The 21,704-nt window shown below is 47.9% G+C and overlaps 1 protein-coding gene across 1 annotated transcript in view; it reads left to right on the forward strand.

Annotated features, from left to right (window-relative positions):
* nalcn (sodium leak channel, non-selective) overlaps nt 1-21,704 on the forward strand; it is a 225,950-nt gene that overhangs the window by 154,727 nt on the left and 49,519 nt on the right. Inside the window, exons 20-27 of the mRNA XM_078221539.1 lie at nt 871-962; nt 1,064-1,186; nt 3,165-3,221; nt 5,447-5,567; nt 9,461-9,592; nt 10,622-10,789; nt 13,562-13,666; nt 17,102-17,208. Of these exons, the coding sequence (XP_078077665.1) occupies nt 871-962; nt 1,064-1,186; nt 3,165-3,221; nt 5,447-5,567; nt 9,461-9,592; nt 10,622-10,789; nt 13,562-13,666; nt 17,102-17,208 (905 nt within the window). The remainder of the gene's footprint in view (nt 1-870; nt 963-1,063; nt 1,187-3,164; nt 3,222-5,446; nt 5,568-9,460; nt 9,593-10,621; nt 10,790-13,561; nt 13,667-17,101; nt 17,209-21,704) is intronic.

A 21,704-nucleotide genomic window follows, 5' to 3' on the forward strand; every position in this document is an offset into this window, starting at 1 on the left:
TATCCTTTTTCCCTTGTCTCTTCCATTCCATTGCCCTCAGCACCCCTTTGAACTGTTTTCCAAAAATTAACATCTTTCATGTTTTTTTCCTATTGCCTCCCCTTTTGGGTCAATTAAAATTTAATAACCAAAAGAGAAAATGCTGGAAAATTTAATAATGTTCCCTTGTTTACTTATGAAACCTTTGCAAGCTGTAAAGCTTTACTCCCCTTTATATTTAACAGCTAAAAAAAAACCAAGTCCTTCTCTATCTCCTAATGAAAATTTTTAAACTTCACTTCCCCCCCCAAGCTTCATTACAAATGCACGCATTTAGCACATCTACAATTCTCCCAGACAAGCTGTCTCCAATAACCTTTCCCCAGCTTCATTACATCATTTACACACACACAGACACACAGGGTGGAATTCTCCCAAGTCCCCACCGGCATGTTTGATGGCTGGCACAATGGGAGAATATGGCAGGAGTACCAGAAATCGGCGCGAATTTACAGCGGGCGCTTCCACTGGCCGGAAACTCACCAGAGGACAGCGAGAAACCCATTGGCATCCCATTAATAGATACTGGCTTTCTTAATTCCAGACTTATTTTAAATGAACTGATTCTAAATTCTCTTGATGGTATTTGAATTGGTGTTCAGAGTATCATTCCAAATTATTAGTCTAATAATTTAACCACTCCTTAGCAATGCCTGCACCAATCCACTTGCTAACCAATCAGCATGCTCTTCTCATGCAGTATGAATTGTTGTTGCCTTTACTGTTAGTTTTCTGCTGAATTCCGTCCTGAGGGTTGCAAGACAAAACGTCTTGCATGTTTGTACGTGTGTTTCTCGCAACGCATGGCCATTTTGATCTATCTCTATCTAGCACTCCAGCACAGTCCGATATCGGAATGCCCAGAGGGAAGACAGTGAGATAAAAATGATTCAGGAAAAGAAGGAACAAGCTGAAATGAAACGGTAACTTTGATGCTCATTGCAAACGTTGTCAATTCTGTTTTGTCTCCCGAGAAACATTTATGCGCAGAGACTAAAATTTCCATCCTTACTTCTCTGTTCAGCAAAGTTCAAGAAGAAGAATTGCGTGAAAATCATCCTTATTTTGACAAGCCTCTCTTTATAGTTGGTCGAGAGCACAGATTTAGAACGTTCTGCCGTCTGGTAGTGAGGGCCCGATTTAATGCGTGAGTCTCTCTCTCTCTCTCTGCACATGTTTCCTTCTGTGCTTAAGATTTGAGTCCAGAATTTATTCAGAATAGATGTTGGGTTCAATGGTGCTGCCATTATTAATGTATAAACAAACTTTGTGAAGGGGAAGATATTCCCTCTGAGTTGTGAATCACCACAAACTACTGGACAGTTTGTTGCATTCCAGCTTGAGCCTCCCGAAAACAACACCTCATCCTCAGCCTCCCCCTGAGTTTCTGGAAATTGCTTTATTTGCACAGTAATTACCCACTAAACTCAAGTTCAGACAGATAATTATGTTTCTGTCTCTCCGAATCCAGTCGTTCTTTCCCTCTCTTTGTTACTCTTTCTCTTCCTGATTTGACACTAATTCACCCGATTCCTTTGTCTCTCAGATTCTTTCTCAATCCTTAAATCTCATCGGTCGAGGAGGTAGACTCCTGGTCCTGTCGTTTGCGGATGCCCCGTGGCCCTCAGGGCGCTGTTATCAGCTCACACACCCATCACATTAGAGGAAAAAGAAAGATATGGGGCCGGAATTCTCCGACCTCGCCCGCGGCTGGGATTCTCCAGTCCCGCTGCAGGGAATGGAGATTTGGCTGAGCGCTAAATTCTCCGTCCTCACTGGCAGTATTGGCGGGGAGTACGAGATCAGAGAATCCCGGCCGTTATCCAAAGAGGGCAGGAAAACATCAATTCCTGCGTGTTCACCATGACAGGACCAGCAAATTCTGGACCAAATTATTATTTATTTAGGTTTGCTCTTTTGCACCTTTATTGTGAAGCCTGTAAGGCATGTGGTCACAAGCAGGGGGGGGGGGGGGGGGGGAATTGATAAGAAATATTGGGGCAATTTGCAAAAGACCGTGCAGATCAAACAACATGGACTGAAATCCCGGGGGTGCAAAAGTTGTTAGTTTCTGCTATTGGCATTGAGGACTTGCTGTTTGGATTCTTATGAAGCAAAAACAACTTGGATTTATATAGTGTCTTTGAGATAGCAAAATGTTCCAGCATGCGTCACATTGGTAAACTCAGTCAAAATTTGAATTTGAGTCCCATAAGGTGATATCAGGACAGATGACTAAAGGTGTGGTCAAAGAGTTGAGGTGCAAGGAGCATCTTAAAGAGGAAGGAGAGACAGAGAATTGAAGAGCATTACTAACGGACTTCCAAACCTTCGGTCTCAGGCAGCCGAAAACTCTGCTGACCAAAGTTGAACACCTCAAACCGGGGATGCTCAAGACGCCAGGATTAGAGGAAGATGGATCTTGGAGGGTTGTAAGTTCGGGAGGAGTTTAAGTTTACTTATTAGCGTCACAAGCAGGCTTCCATTAACACTGCAATGAAGTTACTGTGAAAATCCCCTAGTCGCCACACTCCGGCGCCTGTTCGCTTACACTAAGGGAGAATTTAGCATGGCCAATGCCCCTAACCTGCACGCCTAGGGACCATAGGTTTAAGGTGCGAGGGGCAAGGTTTAAAGGAGATGTACGAGGCAAGTTTTTTACACAGAGGGTGGTGGGTGCCTGGAACTCGCTGCCAGGGGAGGTAGTGGAAGCAGATACGATAGTGAGTTTTAAAGGGCATCTGGACAAATACATGCATAGGATGGGAATAGAGGGGTATGGTCCCCGGAAGGGTAGAGGGTTTTAGTTCAGTCGGGCAGCATGGTCGGTGCAGGCTTGGAGGGCCAAAGGGCCTGTTCCTGTGCTGTAATTTTCTTTATTCTTTGTCTTTCGGACTGTGGGAGGAAACTGGAGCACCCGGAGGAAACCCCACAGACACGGGTAGAATGTGCCGATTCCGCACAGGCAGTGACCCAAGCCGGGAATCGAACCCGGGTCCCTGAGGCAGCAGTGCTAACCACTGTGCCACCGTGCCGCCCACAAATGGGGAGCCAAGAGGCCAGCTGAGAGGGACTTGAAAACAAAGATTATTCTCACATGTCACAACCTGGCTCTTATTTTCTAGATCAAAGACTGATCCCATCACAGGAGCAGTGAAGAACACCAAATATCATCAACTTTAGTAAGTTTTATTTTCTATTCAGCTTCATGTTTAATGTGAGCACTTTGCATGTTAATTAAGTCAAAAAAAACTTTATCACATATGATTTCTTTATTCTGTCATGGGATGTGGGTGTCGCCGGCAAGGCCAGCGTTTGTTGCCCATTCCTAATTGCCCTTGAACTGAGTGGCTTGTTCGGCCATTTCAGAGAGCAGTTAGCCATCAATCACAGTGGCTCTGGAGTCACATGTAGGCCAGACCAGAAAAGGACAGTAGATTTCCTTCCCTAAAAGACATTAGTGAACCAAATGGGTTTTTCCAACAATCGATGACCGCCATGGTCACCATTTACTGAGACTAACTTTAATTTCCTGACTTATTAATTGAATTCAAACTCCACCTGCTGCCTTGATGGGATTTGTACCTGTGTCCCAGAGTATTAGCCTGAGCCTCTGGATTACTAACCCAGCAACAATATTGCTATGTGGTAATGTCACTGGACTAATGCACGTGTTATGACAAAAGAACAAAGAACAAAGAAAATTACAGCACAGGAACAGGCCCTTCGGCCCTCCAAGCCTGCACCGACCATGCTGCCCGACTGAACTAAAACCCCCCACCCTTCCGGGGATCATATCCCTCTATTCCCATCCTATTCATGTATTTGTCCAGATGCCCCTTAAAACTCACTATTGTATCTGCTTCCACTACCTCTCCCGGCAGCAAGTTCCAGGCACCCACCACCCTATGTGTAAAAAACTTGCCTCGTACATCTCCTTTAAAACTTGCCCCTCGCACCTTAAAACTATGCCCCCTAGTAATTGACTCTTCCACCCTGGGAAAAAGCTTCGGACTATCCACTCTGTCCATGCCTTTCATAATCTTGTCGACTTCTATCAGGTCGCCCCTCAACCTCCGTCGTTCCAGTGAGAACAAACTAAGTTTCTCCAACCTCTCCTCAGAGCTAATGCCCTCTATACCAGGCAACATCCTGGTAAATCTTTTCTGTACCCTCTCCAAAGCCTCCACATCCTTCTGGTCGTGTGGCGACCAGAATTGAACACAGTATTCCAAGTGCAGCCTAATTAAGGTTCTATAAAGCTGCAACATGACTTGCTAATTTTTAAACTCAGTGCCCCGGTTGATGAAGGCAAGCATGTCATATGCCTTCTTGACTACCTTCTCTACCTGCGTTGCCACTTTCAGTGACCTGTGTATCTGTACACCCAGATCCCTCTGCCTATCAATACTCATAAAGGTTCTGCCATTTACTGTATATTTCCTATCTTTATTAGACCTTCCAAAATGCATTACCTCACATTTGTCCGGATTAAACTCCATCTGCCATCTCTCCGCCCAAGTCTCCAACTGATCTATATCCTGCTGTATCCTCTGATGGTCCTCATCACTATCTGCAAATCCACCAACCTTTGTGTCATCCACAAACTTACTAATCAAACCAGTTACATTTTCTTCCAAATCATTTATATATATTACAAACAGCAATGGGCCCAGCACTGATCCCTGAGGAATGCCACTTGTCACAGCCCTCCATTCAGAAACGCACCCTTCCACTGCTACCCTCTGTCTTCTATGACCGAGCCAATTCTGTATCCACCTTGTCAGCTCACCTCTGATCCCGTGCGACTTCACCTTCTGCACCAGTCTGCCATGAGGGACCTTGTCAAAGATGGTTGAGCGAGCATCTGTGAAAGTGAATTGGAAATTCCCAGGAGGTGTTCAGATGACTCCATTGGTCTATGTGAGTTGGTGAGGAATCTCCCAGTCTTTGTCCCAGGCTGGATTGTCACGTCATGTTCTGGGAAAGAGATCATTTCCATAGCCCAAGAAATCTGCCAACTCCAGAAACTGCATTGACCTCAATCCCAGACAGAGTGTGATCCTGCAGATCCTGGGCCAAAGGGGGAACACATCCTTGGATGGTGCAGTGCAGTAGAGGCCATTCGGCCCACTGTGTCTTGGAAAGAACTATCCAATTAGTCCCAATCCCAAGCACTCCCACTCTGCCCTTGCTGTTCCCCTTCAAATATTTAACCAACTCCCTTTTGAAACTTACTAATGAGCCTGTTTCCAAGCTGCTGATCTCAGATGTAGCTCGCCATTATGTGAAAAAGCCCTTCCTTGGTTCTTTTGTCAGTTATCTTCGGTCCGTGTCCTCTGGTTACCAGTGCGATAGTTTAATCATGTTTTTCACACAGTAACTCTTTTTCTCCACTGTTTCCCAGTGATTTGCTTGGATTGGTCACGTACCTGGACTGGGTGATGATTGTCGTCACGATCTGTTCCTGTATATCCATGATGTTTGAAACCCCATTTACTACAGTAATGCACACGCCTACATTACAGGTAAAGTTACCGAAGTAAAACCTCTGCAATAAATCCGTCAAGAGTGCAGAAAAGATTTACTAGGATGCTACCAGGACTTGATGGATTGAGTTATAAGGAGATGCTGGATAGACTGGGACTTTTTTGTCTGGAGCGTAGGAGGCTGAGGGGTGATCTTATAGAAGTCTATAAAATAATGAGGGGCACAGATCAGCTAGATAGTCAATATCTTTTCCCAAAGGTAGGGGAGTCTAAAACTAGAAGGCATAGGTTTAAGGTGAGAGGAGAGAGATACAGAGGGGCAAATTTTTCACACAGAGGGTGGTGAGTGTCTGGAACAAGCTGCCAGAGGTAGTAGTAGAGGCAGGTACAATGTTGTCTTTTAAAAAGCGTTCAGACAGTTACATGGGTAAGATGGGTATAGAGGGATATGGGGCAAATGCGGGCAATTGGGACTAGCTTAGGGGTTTTTAAAAAAAGGGCGGCATGGACAGGTTGGGCTGAAGGGCCTGTTTCCATGCTGTAAACCTCTATCACTCTATAAAATCCTACTTCCACTACCACACCAAATGTTAAAATACAACATGGGTGGCACAGTGGTTAGCACTGCTGCCTCAGGCACTCGTGGTCGATTCCCGGCTTGGGTCACTGTCTGTGTGGAGTTTGCACATTCACCCCGTGTCTCCGTGGGTTTCCTCCGGGTGCTCCGGTTTCCTCCCACAGTCTGAAAGACGTGCTGGTTAGGGTGCATTGGCCGTGCTAAATTCTCCCTCAGTGTTACCCGAACAGGCGCCAGAGTGTGGCGACTAGGGGAACTTCACAGTAACTTCATTGCAGTGTTAATGTAAGCCTTACTTGTGACACTGATAAATAAACTAAACTAAACATTAAATTGCAAACAAACCAGAACTTACTTTTTCCTTTATTACCGTTAAGCTGCTTTTGCTGAGAGTTGATGATTTATTAAACAGGGTGTCGCCCTCAGCGTGAAGACAAAGTATTGGTTGGGATTGTTAATCCTCCCTAAACCTAGGCCGGAGTTTTTTTTAAAGTTTATTTATTGTCACAAGTAAGCTTACATTAACACTGTAGTGAATTTACTGTGAAAATCCCCTCGTCGCCTGTTCGGGTACGCTGAGGGAGAATTAGCACGGCCAATGCACCCTAACCAGCACATCTTTTGGGTTGTGGGAGGAAACCGGAGCACCCAGAGGAAACCCACGCAGACACGGGGAGAACGTGCAGATTCCGCACAGACAGTGACCCAAGACGGGAATTGAACCCGGGTCCCTGGTGCTGTGAGGCAGCAGTGCTAACCACTGTGCCACCATGCCGGTCATCCATGCCCTGTCGCCGCTGCCAGCAAGGACAGCGAAGCTTTGGGAAGCGGGAATCGAATGCTGTGTGGGAGGGATGAGGTCCCTTGTACAGTTTGCGTCTGCCCCTCAATCCCCAGCGCAGCCTGACAAATTCAACCTCGTCACGCATTGGGCCATCATAATGCAGGTAAAATACTGCAGGGGCTGAAAATCTGAAACAAAATCAGAAAGTGCTGGGAACACACCGCAGGTCTGGCAGCGTCTGTGGAGAGAGAAACAGAGTTAATGGACGGGATCTTAAGCCCACTCTCGCCATCCGAGGGAATGGCGGCAGGTCAGACCCTTACAAAAGAACAAAGAAAATTACAGCACAGGAACAGGCCCTTCGGCCCTCCAAGCCTGCACCGACCATGCTGCCTGACTGAACTAAAACCCCCGGCCCTTCCGGGGACCATATCCCTCTATTCCCATCCTATTCATGTATTTGTCCAGACGCCCTTTAAAAGTCACTACCGTATCCGCTTCCACTCCCTCCCCCGGCAGTGAGTTCCAGGCACCACCACCCTCTGTGTAAAAAACCTGCCTCGTACATCTCCTTTAAACCTTGCCCCTCGCACCTTAAACTTATGCCCCCTAGTAATTGACTCTTCCACCTTGGGAAAAAGCTTCTAACTATCCACTCTGTCCATGCCCCTCATAATCTTCTGGACTTCTATCAGGTCGCCCCTCAACCTCCGTCGTTCCAGTGAGTTTCTCCAACCTCTCCTCATAGTTAATGTCCTCCATACCAGGCAACATCCTGGTAAATCCTTTCTGTACCCTCTCCAAAGCCTCCACATCCTTCTGGTAGTGTGACATTTTGATCAATTGTGGTAAAATCGCCCCCAACGCTTTGAGTCAAATATGAATTTTCTTCAGAACCACACAAGTTTCTTTTTAACACGGAGTTAAAGGCAGATACTGTTCTTTCACCGAACATGGACATTGATGGCAAGGCCACTATTTGTTAGTTATTCTTGAAGTGTCTTGCTAGGCCATTTCAGAGGGCAAATATATGGTGTTACATGGATAGGGCCTGGGTGGGATTATTGTCAGTATAGACTCGATGGGCCAAATGGCCTCCTTCTACATTGTAGAGATTCTATGAATTAAGAGTGAATCACATTGCTCTAGGTTTGGAGTCACATGTAGGCCAGACCGGGTAAGGACGGCAGATTTCCTTCCCTAAAGGACATTAGTGAACCAGATGGGTTTTATGATAATCCCAGATGGGTTTTTCAATGGTAAATTCATGATATTACTGAGACAGCTTTCAATTCTAGATTTTATTCATTGAATTTAAATTGCGGTGATGGGATTTGAACCCATGTCCCGTGGGCATTAGCCTGGGCCTCTGGATTACTATCTCAGTGACATTACCACCAGGCCACCGTTCCACCCAGGAAAGCAACACTTAGCTGCCTTCAGGAAAAGCTGCATTAAGAACCTTAACCAGCAAGGTTCCAGGTGTGTTCCTAGATGTTCCTATTTATACAGTCTTGATATGAATGTTTTGGGGCAACAATAACTGCAGTTAATTGTCAGACACGTTACTGTCTGTGTTGAAAGGATCAGAGTTTTCCAATAAACAGGATTATCAACTGCTGCAGAAAGGTATCCTTGAGTTGTTTGAAATTTGTATGTTTGTTTGGGTTTAAAATATAAGTCACCCACTCACGCCACACAGGAGGAGGCCATTTGGCCCATTCTGCCTGTGCTGGCTCTATTGAGGAGATATCCAATCAGTTCCACCCCTCTGCTCTTTCTCCATTGCCCGCTCAATGTTTCTTTATCTTGTCCAAAATTTACCCAATCCCCCTTTGGAAAGTTATTGAATCTGCTTCCGCCGCCCTTGCAGACAGTGCCTTCCAGGTTCACCACAACTCGCCGTGTGAAAACATCTACCCCCCCCCCCCCCCCCCCCCCCCGCCCCCAATCCCCCACCCCAGCGCGAACCCACCCCCGCCTCACCCCACCCCCGGCCCTACCCCACCCCAGTCCCACTCACCCCCACCCCACCCCATCCCTGCCCCACCCCATCCCCGCCCCATCCCACCCCCGCCCCACCCACCTCCACCTCACCCCGCCCCACCCCAACCCACCCATCCCCGCCCCACCCATCCCCGTCCCACCCCCGCCCCACCCCACCCCCACCCCCACCCCCACCCCCACCCCCACCCCACCCACCCCCACCTCACCCCACCCCCGCCCCATCCCACCCCCACCCCACCCACCCCCACCTCACCCCGCCCCACCCCAACCCACCCATCCCCGCCCCACCCATCCCCGTCCCACCCCCGCCCCACCCCACCCCCACCCCCACCCCACCCACCCCCGCCTCACCCCACCCCCGCCCCACCCCACCCCCACCCCACTCCCGCCCACCCCACCCCCACCCCCACCCCACCCCACCCCACCCCCGCCCCACCAAGGCCCAGCTATTTCACCAATTATCTTACAATTTTGTCCCTGTTAGCAATCAGTCTTACCTGACAAAGTGTGATTTGCATTTTATTTTCCGTATCCTTACATTTATTGATGTGTTTTGTGTTCCAGATTGCTGAGTACGTCTTTGTAATTTTCATGAGCATTGAGCTGAATCTTAAGATTTTGGCGGACGGCCTATTCTTCACACCTACGGCTGTCATCAGGGATTTCGGGGGAGTGATGGACATCTTTATTTACCTTGTGAGCCTTTCAGATTCTGTATCGTGCGTTTAAAAGCAAAGTTTCCAAGGTCATCAGTTGAGATCTCAAAGGGACGAGGAATGCACCGTGAATAATACCTGCTCTGATAAAAAGTTAACTGAATGGAAATAAAGGACAAATCATCCATCTGTGCCCAGCCAGAGAGCTGAGAGCTCTCAATATCACAAAAGGATGGAGAGGCTCTGGAGAAGATGCACAAAAAAAGATTCACAAAGATAATGCCAGGGTTGAGTGGTTGCAACTGTCAGGAAAGAATGTTGTGGATCTTATGTCAGAATCACTGGTTATGATCTGATAGAGAGGTCTTTAAAAGTTTGAAAGGGTTTTTTGATACAATAGACATGGAGATGTTTCCACTTGTGACTGAGACCAGAACTAAGTGTTATAAAGAAAACATCAATCCAACAGCGAGTTTGAGAGATTGCTTTATTCAGAAAGTGGGGAGAATGTGGAACTCGCTCCCCCGGGGGAGTGGGGAGAATGTGGAACTCGCTCCCCCGGGGGAGTGGGGAGAATGTGGAACTCGCTCCCCCGGGGGAGTGGGGAGAATGTGGAACTCGCTTCCACAGGGAGTGGGGAGAATGTGGAACTCACTCTCAAGGGGAGTGGGGAGAATGTGGAACTCGCTCCCGCGGGGAGTGGTTGAGGTGAATAGTATCGATAGATTTAAGGGGCAGCTGGATAAACCAATGGTGGAGTCAGGAATGGGAGTAGATGCTGATAGGGTGAGATGAAGTCAGGAGGGAGGAGGCTCGCGTGGTGCATAAGCATCAGCACGGAGCAGTTGGGCCGAATGGCCTGTTTGTGTTCTGGAAGTTCTGTCTCTCTGTATCTATAAGGAAGGAATGTTTATGTCTTACTCCTGGGAGCTGGTGTTGAGAATTTGAGCATGTTTTTGAGTCGGTGCTGCAGGGCTGGTTTTAGCATTCCCACCTGCCGCTTTTCCTGCTTTGCTGTGAAGGACATTTTCCCACACTAATTCCATCTCCTCTTTGCCCTCTTGTTCAGCAAAGTTTGATCTTCCTGTGGTGGATGCCACACAATGTCCCTGCCAAATCTGGGGCACAGCTCCTGATGATGCTGCGGTGTCTGAGGCCACTTCGCATATTCAAGCTGGTTCCCCAGATGAGGAAAGTTCTGCGGGAACTATTCAGCGGCTTCAAAGAGATACTTCTGGTAAGTAGCTACATAAGTAAAACTTTCTTGCACATTATGCTGCAGCACCGCTGTATCATAGGATCAGCCACGATCATAATCAATGGACAGTGCAGGCTTGAAGGGCCGAATGGCCTGTTCCTGCTCCTGGTTTCTATGTAATAACAGGAGGAGGCCATTCAGCCCCTCGAGCCTGCCACCATTCAGTCAGATCATGACTGGCCTGTATCTTAATCCAGAAACTCAGCTAATGTTCTGGGGACCCGGGTTCGAATCCCACCAGGGCAGATGGTGGAATTGGAATTCAATAAAAAATATCTGGAATTAAGAATCTACTGATCACCATGAAACCATTGTCGAATGTCAGAAAAACCCATCTTGTTCATTAATGTCCTTTAGGGAAGGAAATCTTTCATCCTTACCTGGTCTGGCCTACATGTGACTCCAGAGCCACAGCAATGTGGTTGACTCTCAACTGCCCTCCAAGGGCAACTAGGGATGGGCAATAAATGCTGGCCAGCCAGCGACACCCATGTCCCAGAGATGAATTTTAAAAATTCCAGCTTCCCACCTTAGTTGCGTAACCTGTATCCCCCTCTCCTCAAAAATCTCTTGATGTCGATCTTGAAATTTTCAATTGACCCCCAGAACAGGTTTTCGTTGGGCGGTTTTGGGGGCCGGGGGGGGAGGGGGGGGGGCGGAGAGGGGGGGGTGGTAAGAGTTCCAGATTCGCACTCCCCCTTTGTGTGAAGAAGTGCTTCCTGACATCACATTATGATCCCTCTCAGGACTGTTAACTTTGAAAAAGGAGACATCAATTTCCCAGCGACCAACAGAAAGGATTGGCACAACAAGATTTCAAGTTTTAAGACTGCCTTCCTTCCTTTCCTCATAGCCCTTTAAACATTGTCTTTACAAGCAATGATCTAATTGAGGTCTTTAAAACAATGACAGGTTTGAATCGAGTGGACACAGGGAGAATGTTTCCTCTTGTGGGGAAGAGCACAACTGGAGGTTGTAAGATAGTCACCAGGAAATCCAAGCAGGAATTCAGGAGAAATGTCTTCGTCCAGATTTTGTAGAATGTGGGACTCACTCCCTCGGGGAGTGGGGAGAATGTGGAACTCCCACCCACAGGGAGTGGGGAGAGTGTGGAGCTCACTCCCACAGGGAGTGGGGAGAGTGTGGAGCTCACTCCCACAGGGAGTGGGAAAAATGTGGGACCCACTCCCGCGGAGAGTGGGGGAGAATGTGGAACTCACTCCCACAGGGAGTGGGGGAGAATGTGGAACTCGCTCCCACACGGAGTGGGGGAGAATGTGGAACTCGCTCCCACAGGGAGTGGGGTGAATGTGGAACTCACTCCCACAGGGAGTGGGGGAGAATGTGGAACTCGCTCCCACAGAGAGTGGGGGAGAATGTGGAACTCGCTCCCACAGGGAGTGGGGGAGAATGTGGAACTTGCTCCCACAGGGAGTGGGGAGAATGTGGAACTCGCTCCCGCGGAGAGTGGGGGAGAATGTGAAACTCGCTCCCACAGGGAGTGGGGGAGAATGTGGAACTCGCTCCCACAGAGAGTGGGAGAGAATGTGGAACTCGCTCCCACAGAGAGTGGGGGAGAATGTGGGACTCGCTCCCACAGAGAGTGGGGGAGAATGTGGAACTCGCTCCCACAGGGAGTGGGGGAGAATGTGGGACTCGCTCCCACAGAGAGTGGGGGAGAATGTGGAACTCACTCCCGCGGAGAGTGGGGGAGAATGTGGAACTCGCTCCCACAGAGAGTGGGGGAGAATGTGGAACTCGCTCCCACAGAGAGTGACTGAGGTGAACATATATCATAGAATCCCTACAGTGCAGAAGGAGGCCATTGAGCCTGCACCGACTCTCCAAAGAGCATCTCACCCAGGCCAGCCCACCCCTGCCCTATCCCCGTAGCCCCATGCAGTTACCATGGCGAATCCTCCTAACCCACGCATCGTTTGGACACTTAAAGGCAATTTAACATGGCCAATCCACCTCACCTGGATAAATGTACGCGGGAGAAAGGAATAGAGAATTTACGATGGTAGATTTAGATGGGAAATGATGGGAGGAGGCTCAAGTAGAGGATAAAGACCAACAAGGACTAGTTGAGCCAGATGGCATATTTCTGTGATGTAAATCTGAAGCAATCCTACATCGGTGTTTAGCTGGTACCCAAGTTATAAGAACATAAGAAATAGGAGCAGGAGTCGGCCATCTAGCCCCTCGAGCCTGCCCCGCCATTCAATAAGATCGTGGCTGATCTGATAGTGGTTTAGTTCCACTTACCCGCCCGCTCCCCATAACCCTTAATTCCCTTATTGATCAGAAATCTATCTACCTGTGACTTAAACATATTTAACGAGGTAGCCTCCACTGCTTCAGTGGGCAGAGAATTCCAGAGATTCACTACCCTCTGAGAGAAGAAGTTCCTCCTCAACTCTGTCCTAAACTGACTCCCCCTTGTTTTGAGGCTGTGTCCTCTAGTTCTTGTTTCCTTTCTAAGTGGAAAGAATCTCTCTGCCTCTACCCTGTCTAGCCCCTTCATTATCTTATATGTCTCTATAAGATCTCCCCTCAGCCTTCTAAACTCCAACGAGTACAGGCCCAATCTACTCAATCTCTCCTCATAAGCTCACCCCCTCATCTCCGGTATCAACCTGGTGAACCTTCTCTGTACTCCCTCCAAGGCCAATACATCCTTCCGCAAATAATTATGAGTCTGAGTAGATTTTGAGAAGGCGTTAATGCTTTCACTGATTCTTTCCACAGGTATCCATCCTGTTGCTAACACTGATGCTAGTTTTTGCAAGCTTTGGTGTGCAGCTTTTTGCTGGAAAACTCGCAAAGTGCAATGACCCTCGCATCACCCGTCGGGTAAGGGATTTATCACCGTTCATCTGATCCTGAAACTCTATTTTCCTTGCTCGCCTGTAAATCTGTTTTGAGCTCAGCTGAGTTTGGTTCTTGAGGGCAGGGACCCGGAAAAATAAAATCTTTGAAGCTGTTTTCTATCCAGCCGGGTGAAGTATTAAGATCACAAGCCGACACTGCCCGTTGGTATTCAGGATAACACTTATCAAAATTGTCTCCAGTCAAAAATGTTTAATATTTGGTTTTGAATCCAGGTTGTTTTTGATGCTTCAGCAGTCTAATTGCCTGTCATCTTGTTTAAACTTGTGGAAATGTACAACTTTTCAAGTAAGTGAATTAAAACTTTCAGCACGAGTCAATTTGCAATGATCCCCATTGTGAATCTCTGGGATGCCTTTGGTTACTGAGTGCCATGTCACTCATTAATTACCAGCTATACTTCTTCTTGAGAAATTGATATTTGATGCAGAGCCCAGGAAGGCATCCCTTTTTAATTAATGAAGAACAGGAATAGATTTGCCACACTAGCGTTAGCAGTGGGGAACCCCACTGAGCCCCATCTGCTCCTTGGTATCGCAGTGAATGTAATTGCTCTGTCACTGGGCCAGTCAAAATTTGCTTCCTGCCAAACATTCTCACCTCATCTCACCACTTTGTGGCTTTCCTTTCGTTGGGATAATTTCTGCAACCGTATCCAGCAGAAGAGTTGGTTCCTTCTTGGTTAAAAACCGATCATCACCCATCACAAACCTTCTTGTTTATTATGCAGTGGTAGTTAGGACCATAGAATAGAACCATGAGATCCCTACAGTGCAGAAGGAGGCCATTCGGCCCATCGGGTCTGCACCAACCACAATCCCACCCAGGCCTTATTCTCATAACCCCACATAATTATCCTAGCTAATCACCCTGACACCATGCTCAATTTAGCACGGCCAATCCATCTAACCCGCACATTTTTGGAGTGTAGGAGGAAACCAGAGCACCCGGAGGAAACCCACACAGACACAGGGAGACCATGCAAACTCCACACAGTCACCCGAGGCTGGAATCGAACCTGGGTCCCTGGCACTGCAAGGCAGCAGTGCTAACCATTGTGCCACCGTGTTGCCCATCCCTGTTGTATGATCTAATTTCTGTTTTGAGTCTACTTTATAACTGCTACAATTAATAGTAATGGCCCGGTGGTATTATCCCTGGACTATTAATCCAGAAACTCCGCTAATGTTCTGGGACCCGGGTTCAAATCCTGCCACGGCAGATGGTGGAATTTGAATTCAATTCTAAAAAATCTGGGATTAGGAATCTAGTGATGACCATGAAACCATTGTTGATTGCCGGAAAAATCCATCTGGTTCACTAATGTCCTTTAGGGAAGGAAATCTGCTGTCCTTACCCGGTCTGGCCTACATGTGACTCCGGAGCCACAGCAATGTGGTTGACCCTTTGCTGCCCTCTGAAATGGCCAAGCAAGACACTCAGATCAAGGGCGACTAGGGATGGGCAATAAATACTGGCCCGGCCAGAGATGCTCATGTCCCACCAATGAATAAAAAAGCAGATACTATTAATAGGCACTATACTCTAACCTGGCAGTGGTAAATGAGAGCTTTTGGTTCTCTCACAGTGGATTCATGGCATGTGGGTGACTACCCTCCACCTTACCACCCACCCCTGACCCGTTCCCCATAAAACAACGAGAGGCGCTTGGACTCTGAAATCAATGGCCCGTCCACCATTTTAAAAGCCAATTCACCTGAATATCATGCAGCCCACAGTTTAAACAGGATGGGCATCGAGGTGGGAGTGGATGGCCGCTTTTTGTAACCAAACTGGAAAGGAGGGTACATATTTCAGGATGCCTGTGCACATTGGAGGCATGACCCCTCCCCCCCAACAGGACACGACCCCCCCCCCGCCCCCAACATGATGTTACACCCATTCCACAACATGCTATTCCTCCTCCATTAGATTCCAACTTGCCCCCCCCTCCTCAACACACCTCCACAAGATGTCACCCCCCCCCCCGCCCCCTTGCCCTTTGTCACTTCTCATCTGGCCACCAAACATCAATCACTCCCCTCACCCCCCATTCCCCCTTCCCCCTCTTCCTGGGTTCCCCGATCCCTCCACATCAGGTGCCCCCGACAGCTCACTTCATCCTGGAACCCACTTGCAGCCCCAGCTGTGCCTCCTACCAAGGTTCGGGGTTTGTTGGAACTGTTAAAGCTGATTGGCCGGTAGCTCTCGAAGGCGGGACTCCCTCCCACTGTGGGGGTGGAAGTCTCCTTCTGACCTGCTGAAGGCCGCCCGGAGTGCGCTATGGCTGTAAGGTGGCCTAGTTTAACACCGATTGGCTCGGCTCCAACAGCACGGTGGTTAGCACTGCTGCCTCACAGCGCCAGGGACCCAGGTTTGATTCCCAGCTCGGGTCACTGTCTGTGTGGAGTCTGCACATTCCCCCCGTGTCTGCATGGGTTTCCTCTGGGTGCTCCGGTTTCCTCCCACACTCCAAAGATATGTAGGTTAGGTGGACTGGCCATGCTAAATGTGTAGGGTTAAGGGGATAGGGCGAGGGGGTGGGCCTGAATGAGATGCTCTTTCAGAGAGCGCGGCAGATTCAATGGGCTGAATGGCCTCCTTCTGCACTGCAGGGATTCTATGCAAATGCCCACCTTTCTCCTGCATCCTTTAACAGCTCTGACTGACAAAACTCTCAGGTTGAAAAATTAGCAACTGATCCTCAGTTGCCGTTTGTGGGAGAACATTCCAAAATTCTCCCACCCCCTGTGTGAGGCAGCGGTTTGGGTTTCAGTCGGCACAAGTCTGCCTCCAGTTCTTAGCTCATGCCCTTGGGTCCTAGACTCAAATTCTATTGGAGTATGTGGTAGATACTGTCACAATGCTCACCTGTTGCACTGTCCAGCATGTAGCACAGACAAAACATGTTCATATGAACAACCTGACCTTAAACACTGGGGAACTGCTGGTATCATTTAAATGTTAAGGAGGAGGAATATTTTTGTGATAAGTGGTCTTTATTGACGTTATGGTTTATATATCACAGAATCTCTACCATTCGGCCCATCACCGATCACAATCCCACCCAGGCCCTATCCCGATAACCCTATGCGTTTACCCTAGCTAGTCCCCCTGACGCTCAGGGGCAATTTAGCACGGCCAACCAACCTGACCTGCCCATCTTTTGGGGTGTGGGAGGAAACCCACGCAGTCACGGGGAGAACGTGCGAACTCCACGCAGACAGTGACCCAAGCCGGGAATCGAACCCGGGTCCCTGGCGCTGTGAGGCAGCAGCGCTAACCACTGTGCCACCGTGCCAGTCATGTTTTATCTTTTTTTTTTTAACTTACTTCAATGTTGGAATTAAATTTTTGAATATTTTGCCAATGGTGACTGTGGCGTGTTGTGGATTCTAGGAGCTTTGTCACGGCATGTTCAGGATCAATGTCAGCGTTTCGAAGGATCTCAATCTGAAGCTAAAAGCGGGTGAGAAGAAGCCAGGCTTTTGGGTGCCTCGAGTTTGGTAAGTTCAAAAAAAAACAAAAATAAAGTCCATCAGGAAACGGCATCGATACGCAAGGTTGGAAATGTGGGTCTAAAGTAAATGCTGTGTTGATTATTGGGAAATGTACTAATGGGGGCTTTAATTGACTCTTTTCTTAAAAACAAACCATTCCTTTTATTTCTTTCATCCATTCTTCCCTGCACTTGCTTTGAACTTTCCCCTTTTTAAAAGCAGTGACGTAACCCACCTAATATCAATCCTCAGTAAATTAATGTAAGCCTACTTGTTACACTAATAAACTTTAAACTTCTAGAATCGTAGAGGAGGCCATTCAGCCCATCTTGACTGCACTGGCTCTTTGAAAGGACTATCCAATTAATCCCACTCCACATTGCCCTTTCCCCAGAGCCCTGAAAAATAATTTGCTTTTCAGGTTATTTGAAAGTTCCCATTGAATCTGCTTCCATTGCCCTTTCAGGGCAGCAGCTTCCAGATCGGCAGCTCACTGGGTGTAAACTCTCCTCACCGCTCCTCTCTCACTCTTTGGCTAATTCCCTCAAATCCGTGTCCTCAGGTTACAGGCGCTGCTGCCAGTTCCAACAGCTTCTCCTCAGTCACCCTCTCCAAACTTCCCCCGAACCTTCTCTACTCCAAGGGCAACAACCGCAGCTTCTCCGGATGGAGGTAGTTGGTGGTGCCGTGATAATGTCACGGCTCTAATGATCAAGAGGCTCAGCCTGAAGCTCGGGGGTTCAAATCCCACCATGCCAGCTGCTGGCATTAAAATTCAATTGATTTGAAAAGATCTGGAATTGAAATCAATAGTTGTAACATAAAAACCCAATGGGTTCACAAGTGCCCTTTAGGAAAGGAAATCTGCTGTCCTTACCCGGTCTGGCCGATGTGTGGTTGCTCTCAAAGGGCAATTATGGATGGGCAACAAATGCTGGCATTGCCAGTGACACCCATGTCCCATATCTATTGGCAACACAGTGGCATAGTGGTTAGCACTGCTGCCTCGCAGCACCAGGGACCCGGGTTCAATTCCGGCCTCAGTTCACTGTCTGTGTGGAGTTTGATTTGATTTGATTTATTATTGTCATGTGTATTAACATACAGTGAAAAGTATTGTTTCTTGCGCGTTATACAGATAAAGCATACCGTTCATAGAGAAGGAAAGGAGAGAGTGCAGAATGTAGTGTTACAGTCATAGCGAGGGTGTAGAGAAAGATCAACTTAATGCGAGGTCGGTCCATTCAAAAGTCTGACAGCAGCAGGGAAGAAGCTGTTCTTGAGTCAGTTGGTACCTGACCTCAGACTTTTGTATCTTTTTCCCGACGAAAGAAGGTGGAAGAGAGAATGTCCGGGGGTCCTTAATTATGCCGGCTGCTTTGCCGAGGCAGCGGGAAGTGTAGACAGAGTCAATGGATGGGAGGCTGGTTTGCGTGATGGACTGGGCTACATTCATGACCTTTTGTAGTTCTTAACTATAGTGTTGGCATTTGCACGTTCTTCCCGTGTCTGCGTGGGTTTCCTCCGGGTGCTCCGGTTTCCTCCCACACTTCAAAGATGTGCGGGTTAGGTGGATTGGCCGTGCTAAACGGGATAGTGTAAGATGCTCTTTCGGAGAGTCAGTGCAGACTCGATCGACCGAATGTCCTCCTTCTGCACTGTAGGGATTCTATGAACAAATAAAAGAAAAATAAGGCAGTTTTTAAAAAGTCTCTGATTAGATTCCTTCCCTTCTGTTTGGAGTGCTATCTCTGGGTGAAAGGATAGACATATGTTCCACTCAGAGGGTCTGGAAACATTTCTCTGAAGTTGGCCATGACAATGCAGTGGCACGTCCTCTGAAATCCTTGTGAAATACTGCCCACTAGTGCTCAGCTGTAGTACTGCTGCAATCAACAACACAATGAACTTGCATTTATATAGCACCTTTAACATAGTAAAACATCCCAAAGTGCTTCACAGGAACGTTACTGGACAAAACGTGGCACCAAGCCACATAAAGAGATATTAGGGCAGGTCACCAAAACATGGCTAAAGAGGTAGATTTTAAGGAGTGTCTTCAAGGGGGAAAGAGAAGTGGTGAGATTTCAGGGGCAATTTCAGAGTTTAGGCTCCAGACAACTGAATGGTGGAGTGATTATAATTGTAGATTCTCAAGAAATCAGAATTGGATGAGTGCAGAGATCTTGAAGAGCTGTATGCCCAGGAGTGACAAAGGGCACCCCCTACTGAGTTAGTGTATAATGTTACCAGCACAGGGCAGTAAAATATTACACATCATAAACTCATCTTAAGAGCGTGATTCTCCAATCTCGTCCATTCCCACCAAGTGAGAAGGAAAATTTTGTGTTCCAGCCAAAACTCTGTGGGTAGCACAGTGACACAGTGGTTTTAACGTTTAAAATTTATTTATTAGTGTCACAAGTAGGCTTACATTAACACTGGAATAAAGTTACTGTGAAAATCCCTTAGTCGCCACACTCCAGTGCCTGTTCGGGTACACTGAGCTCTGTTGCCTCACAACGCAGGGACCCAGGTTTGATTTCCAGCTTGGGTCACTGTCTGTGCGGAGTCTGCACATTCTCCCCATGTCTGCGTGGGTTTCCTCCGGGTGCTCCGGTTTCCTCCCACAGTCCGAAAGACGTACTGGTTACGTGCATTGGCCGTGCTAGATTCTCCCTCAGTGTACCCAAACAGGCGCCGGAGTGTGGCGACTAGGGGATATTCACAGTAACTTCATTGCAGTGTTAATGTAAGCTTACTTGTGACACTATTAAATAAACTTAAAACTTAAACTCAAAACTCCATTCACTTCAGTGGCAGCAGGGGAGAATTCCAGCCCCAGGAACGAGGATGGAGATTTTTTTGTGTAAATCTTTGAAAGAAGGGACCTCACTGATCGAGTGAAATAGAATTTATAGTTTAGCAAGAAGCTGTGTTAACACACTGCGCTGGTGTTTCTGCTCCACACGAGCCTCCTCCATCCCCACTTATCTCACTCTACATCAGCTTATCCTCCAGTCCTTCCTCCTGGGTTTATTTTGCATCTGCTTAGATGTATCCAGACTATTCAACCCCACTTCAAGTTTCCCATTCCCACCACTCCCAAAACACAAACCACAAGTTTCCGCCTGAACTCCTTATTGGATTTATTAGTGACTATCTTACATTTCTTACCCACAGCTTTGGAAGTGGGAACATCTTGGGGGCGGCACGGTGGCACAGTGGTTAGCACTGCAGCCTCACAGCGCCAGGGACCCGGGTTCGATTCCCGGCTCAGGTCACTGTCTGTGCGGAGTTTGCACATTCTCCCCGTGTCTGCGTGGGCTTCCTCCGGGTGCTCCGGTTTCCTCCCACAGTCCAAAGGTGTGCGGGTTAGGTTGATTGGCCAGGCTAAAACTGCCCCTGAGTGGGGGATTAGCAGGGTAAATATGTGGTGTTAGGAGCTAGAGGCTGGGTGGAATTGTTGTCGGTGCAGGCTTGATGGGCCAAATGGCCTCCTTCTGCATTTAGGCATTCTAGGATTCTACCTTCTCTGTTTGATATTTGATTTCATTGTCATGTATATTGGTATACAATGAAAAGTATTATTTCTTGTGCGCTATACGGACAAAACATATCATTCATAGAGAAGGAAAGGAGAGGGTGCAGAATGTACTCATAGAATCATAGAATCCCTACAGTGCAGAAGGAGGCCTTTCAGCCCATCAAGTCTGCACTGGCCACAATCCCACCCAGGCCCTATCCCCGTAACCCCATATATTTACCCTGCTGATCCCCTGACACACTAGGGTCAATTTAGCATGGCCAATCCACCTAACCCGCACTTCATTTGGACTGTGGGAGGAAACCGGAGCACCCGGAGGAAACCCACGCAGACATGGGGAGAATGTGCAAACTCCACATAGATAGTGACCTGGGGCTGGAATTGAACTCGGGTCCCTGGCGCTGTGAGGAGCTGTTACAGTCATAGCTAGGGTGTAGAGAAAGATGAACTTAATACGAGGTAGGTCCATTCAAAAGTCTGACAGCAGCAGGGAAGAAGCTGTTCTTGAGTCGGTTCTTACGTGACCTCAGACTTTTATATATTTTTCCCAGCGGAAGAAGGTGGAAGAGAGAATGCCCGGGGTGTGTGGGGTCCTTAATTATGCTGGCTGCTTTTCCGAGGCAGCGGGAAGTGTCGACAGATTCAGTGGATGGGAGGCTGGTTTGCGTGATGGACTGGGCTTCATTCATGACCCTTTGTAGCTTCTTGTTGTCTTGGACAAAGCAGGAGCCATACCAAGCTGTGATACAACCAGAAAGAATGCTTTCTATGGTGCATCGGTAAAAGTTGGTGAGAATCATAGCAGACATGCCAAATTTCTATATCCCATTTCATTATCGTAAAAACCCGTATTCGATCATTATCCAGCCACCTCTTTGAATTATGGAAAAGATCCCCACCCTGTATAGTCTTTCTGGGTCATTATAATCTCTTGTTCTGTTACCATCATTGTGAA

The sequence above is a fragment of the Mustelus asterias genome, chromosome 10 (assembly GCF_964213995.1).
Source record: "Mustelus asterias chromosome 10, sMusAst1.hap1.1, whole genome shotgun sequence".
NCBI lineage: Eukaryota > Metazoa > Chordata > Chondrichthyes > Carcharhiniformes > Triakidae > Mustelus > Mustelus asterias.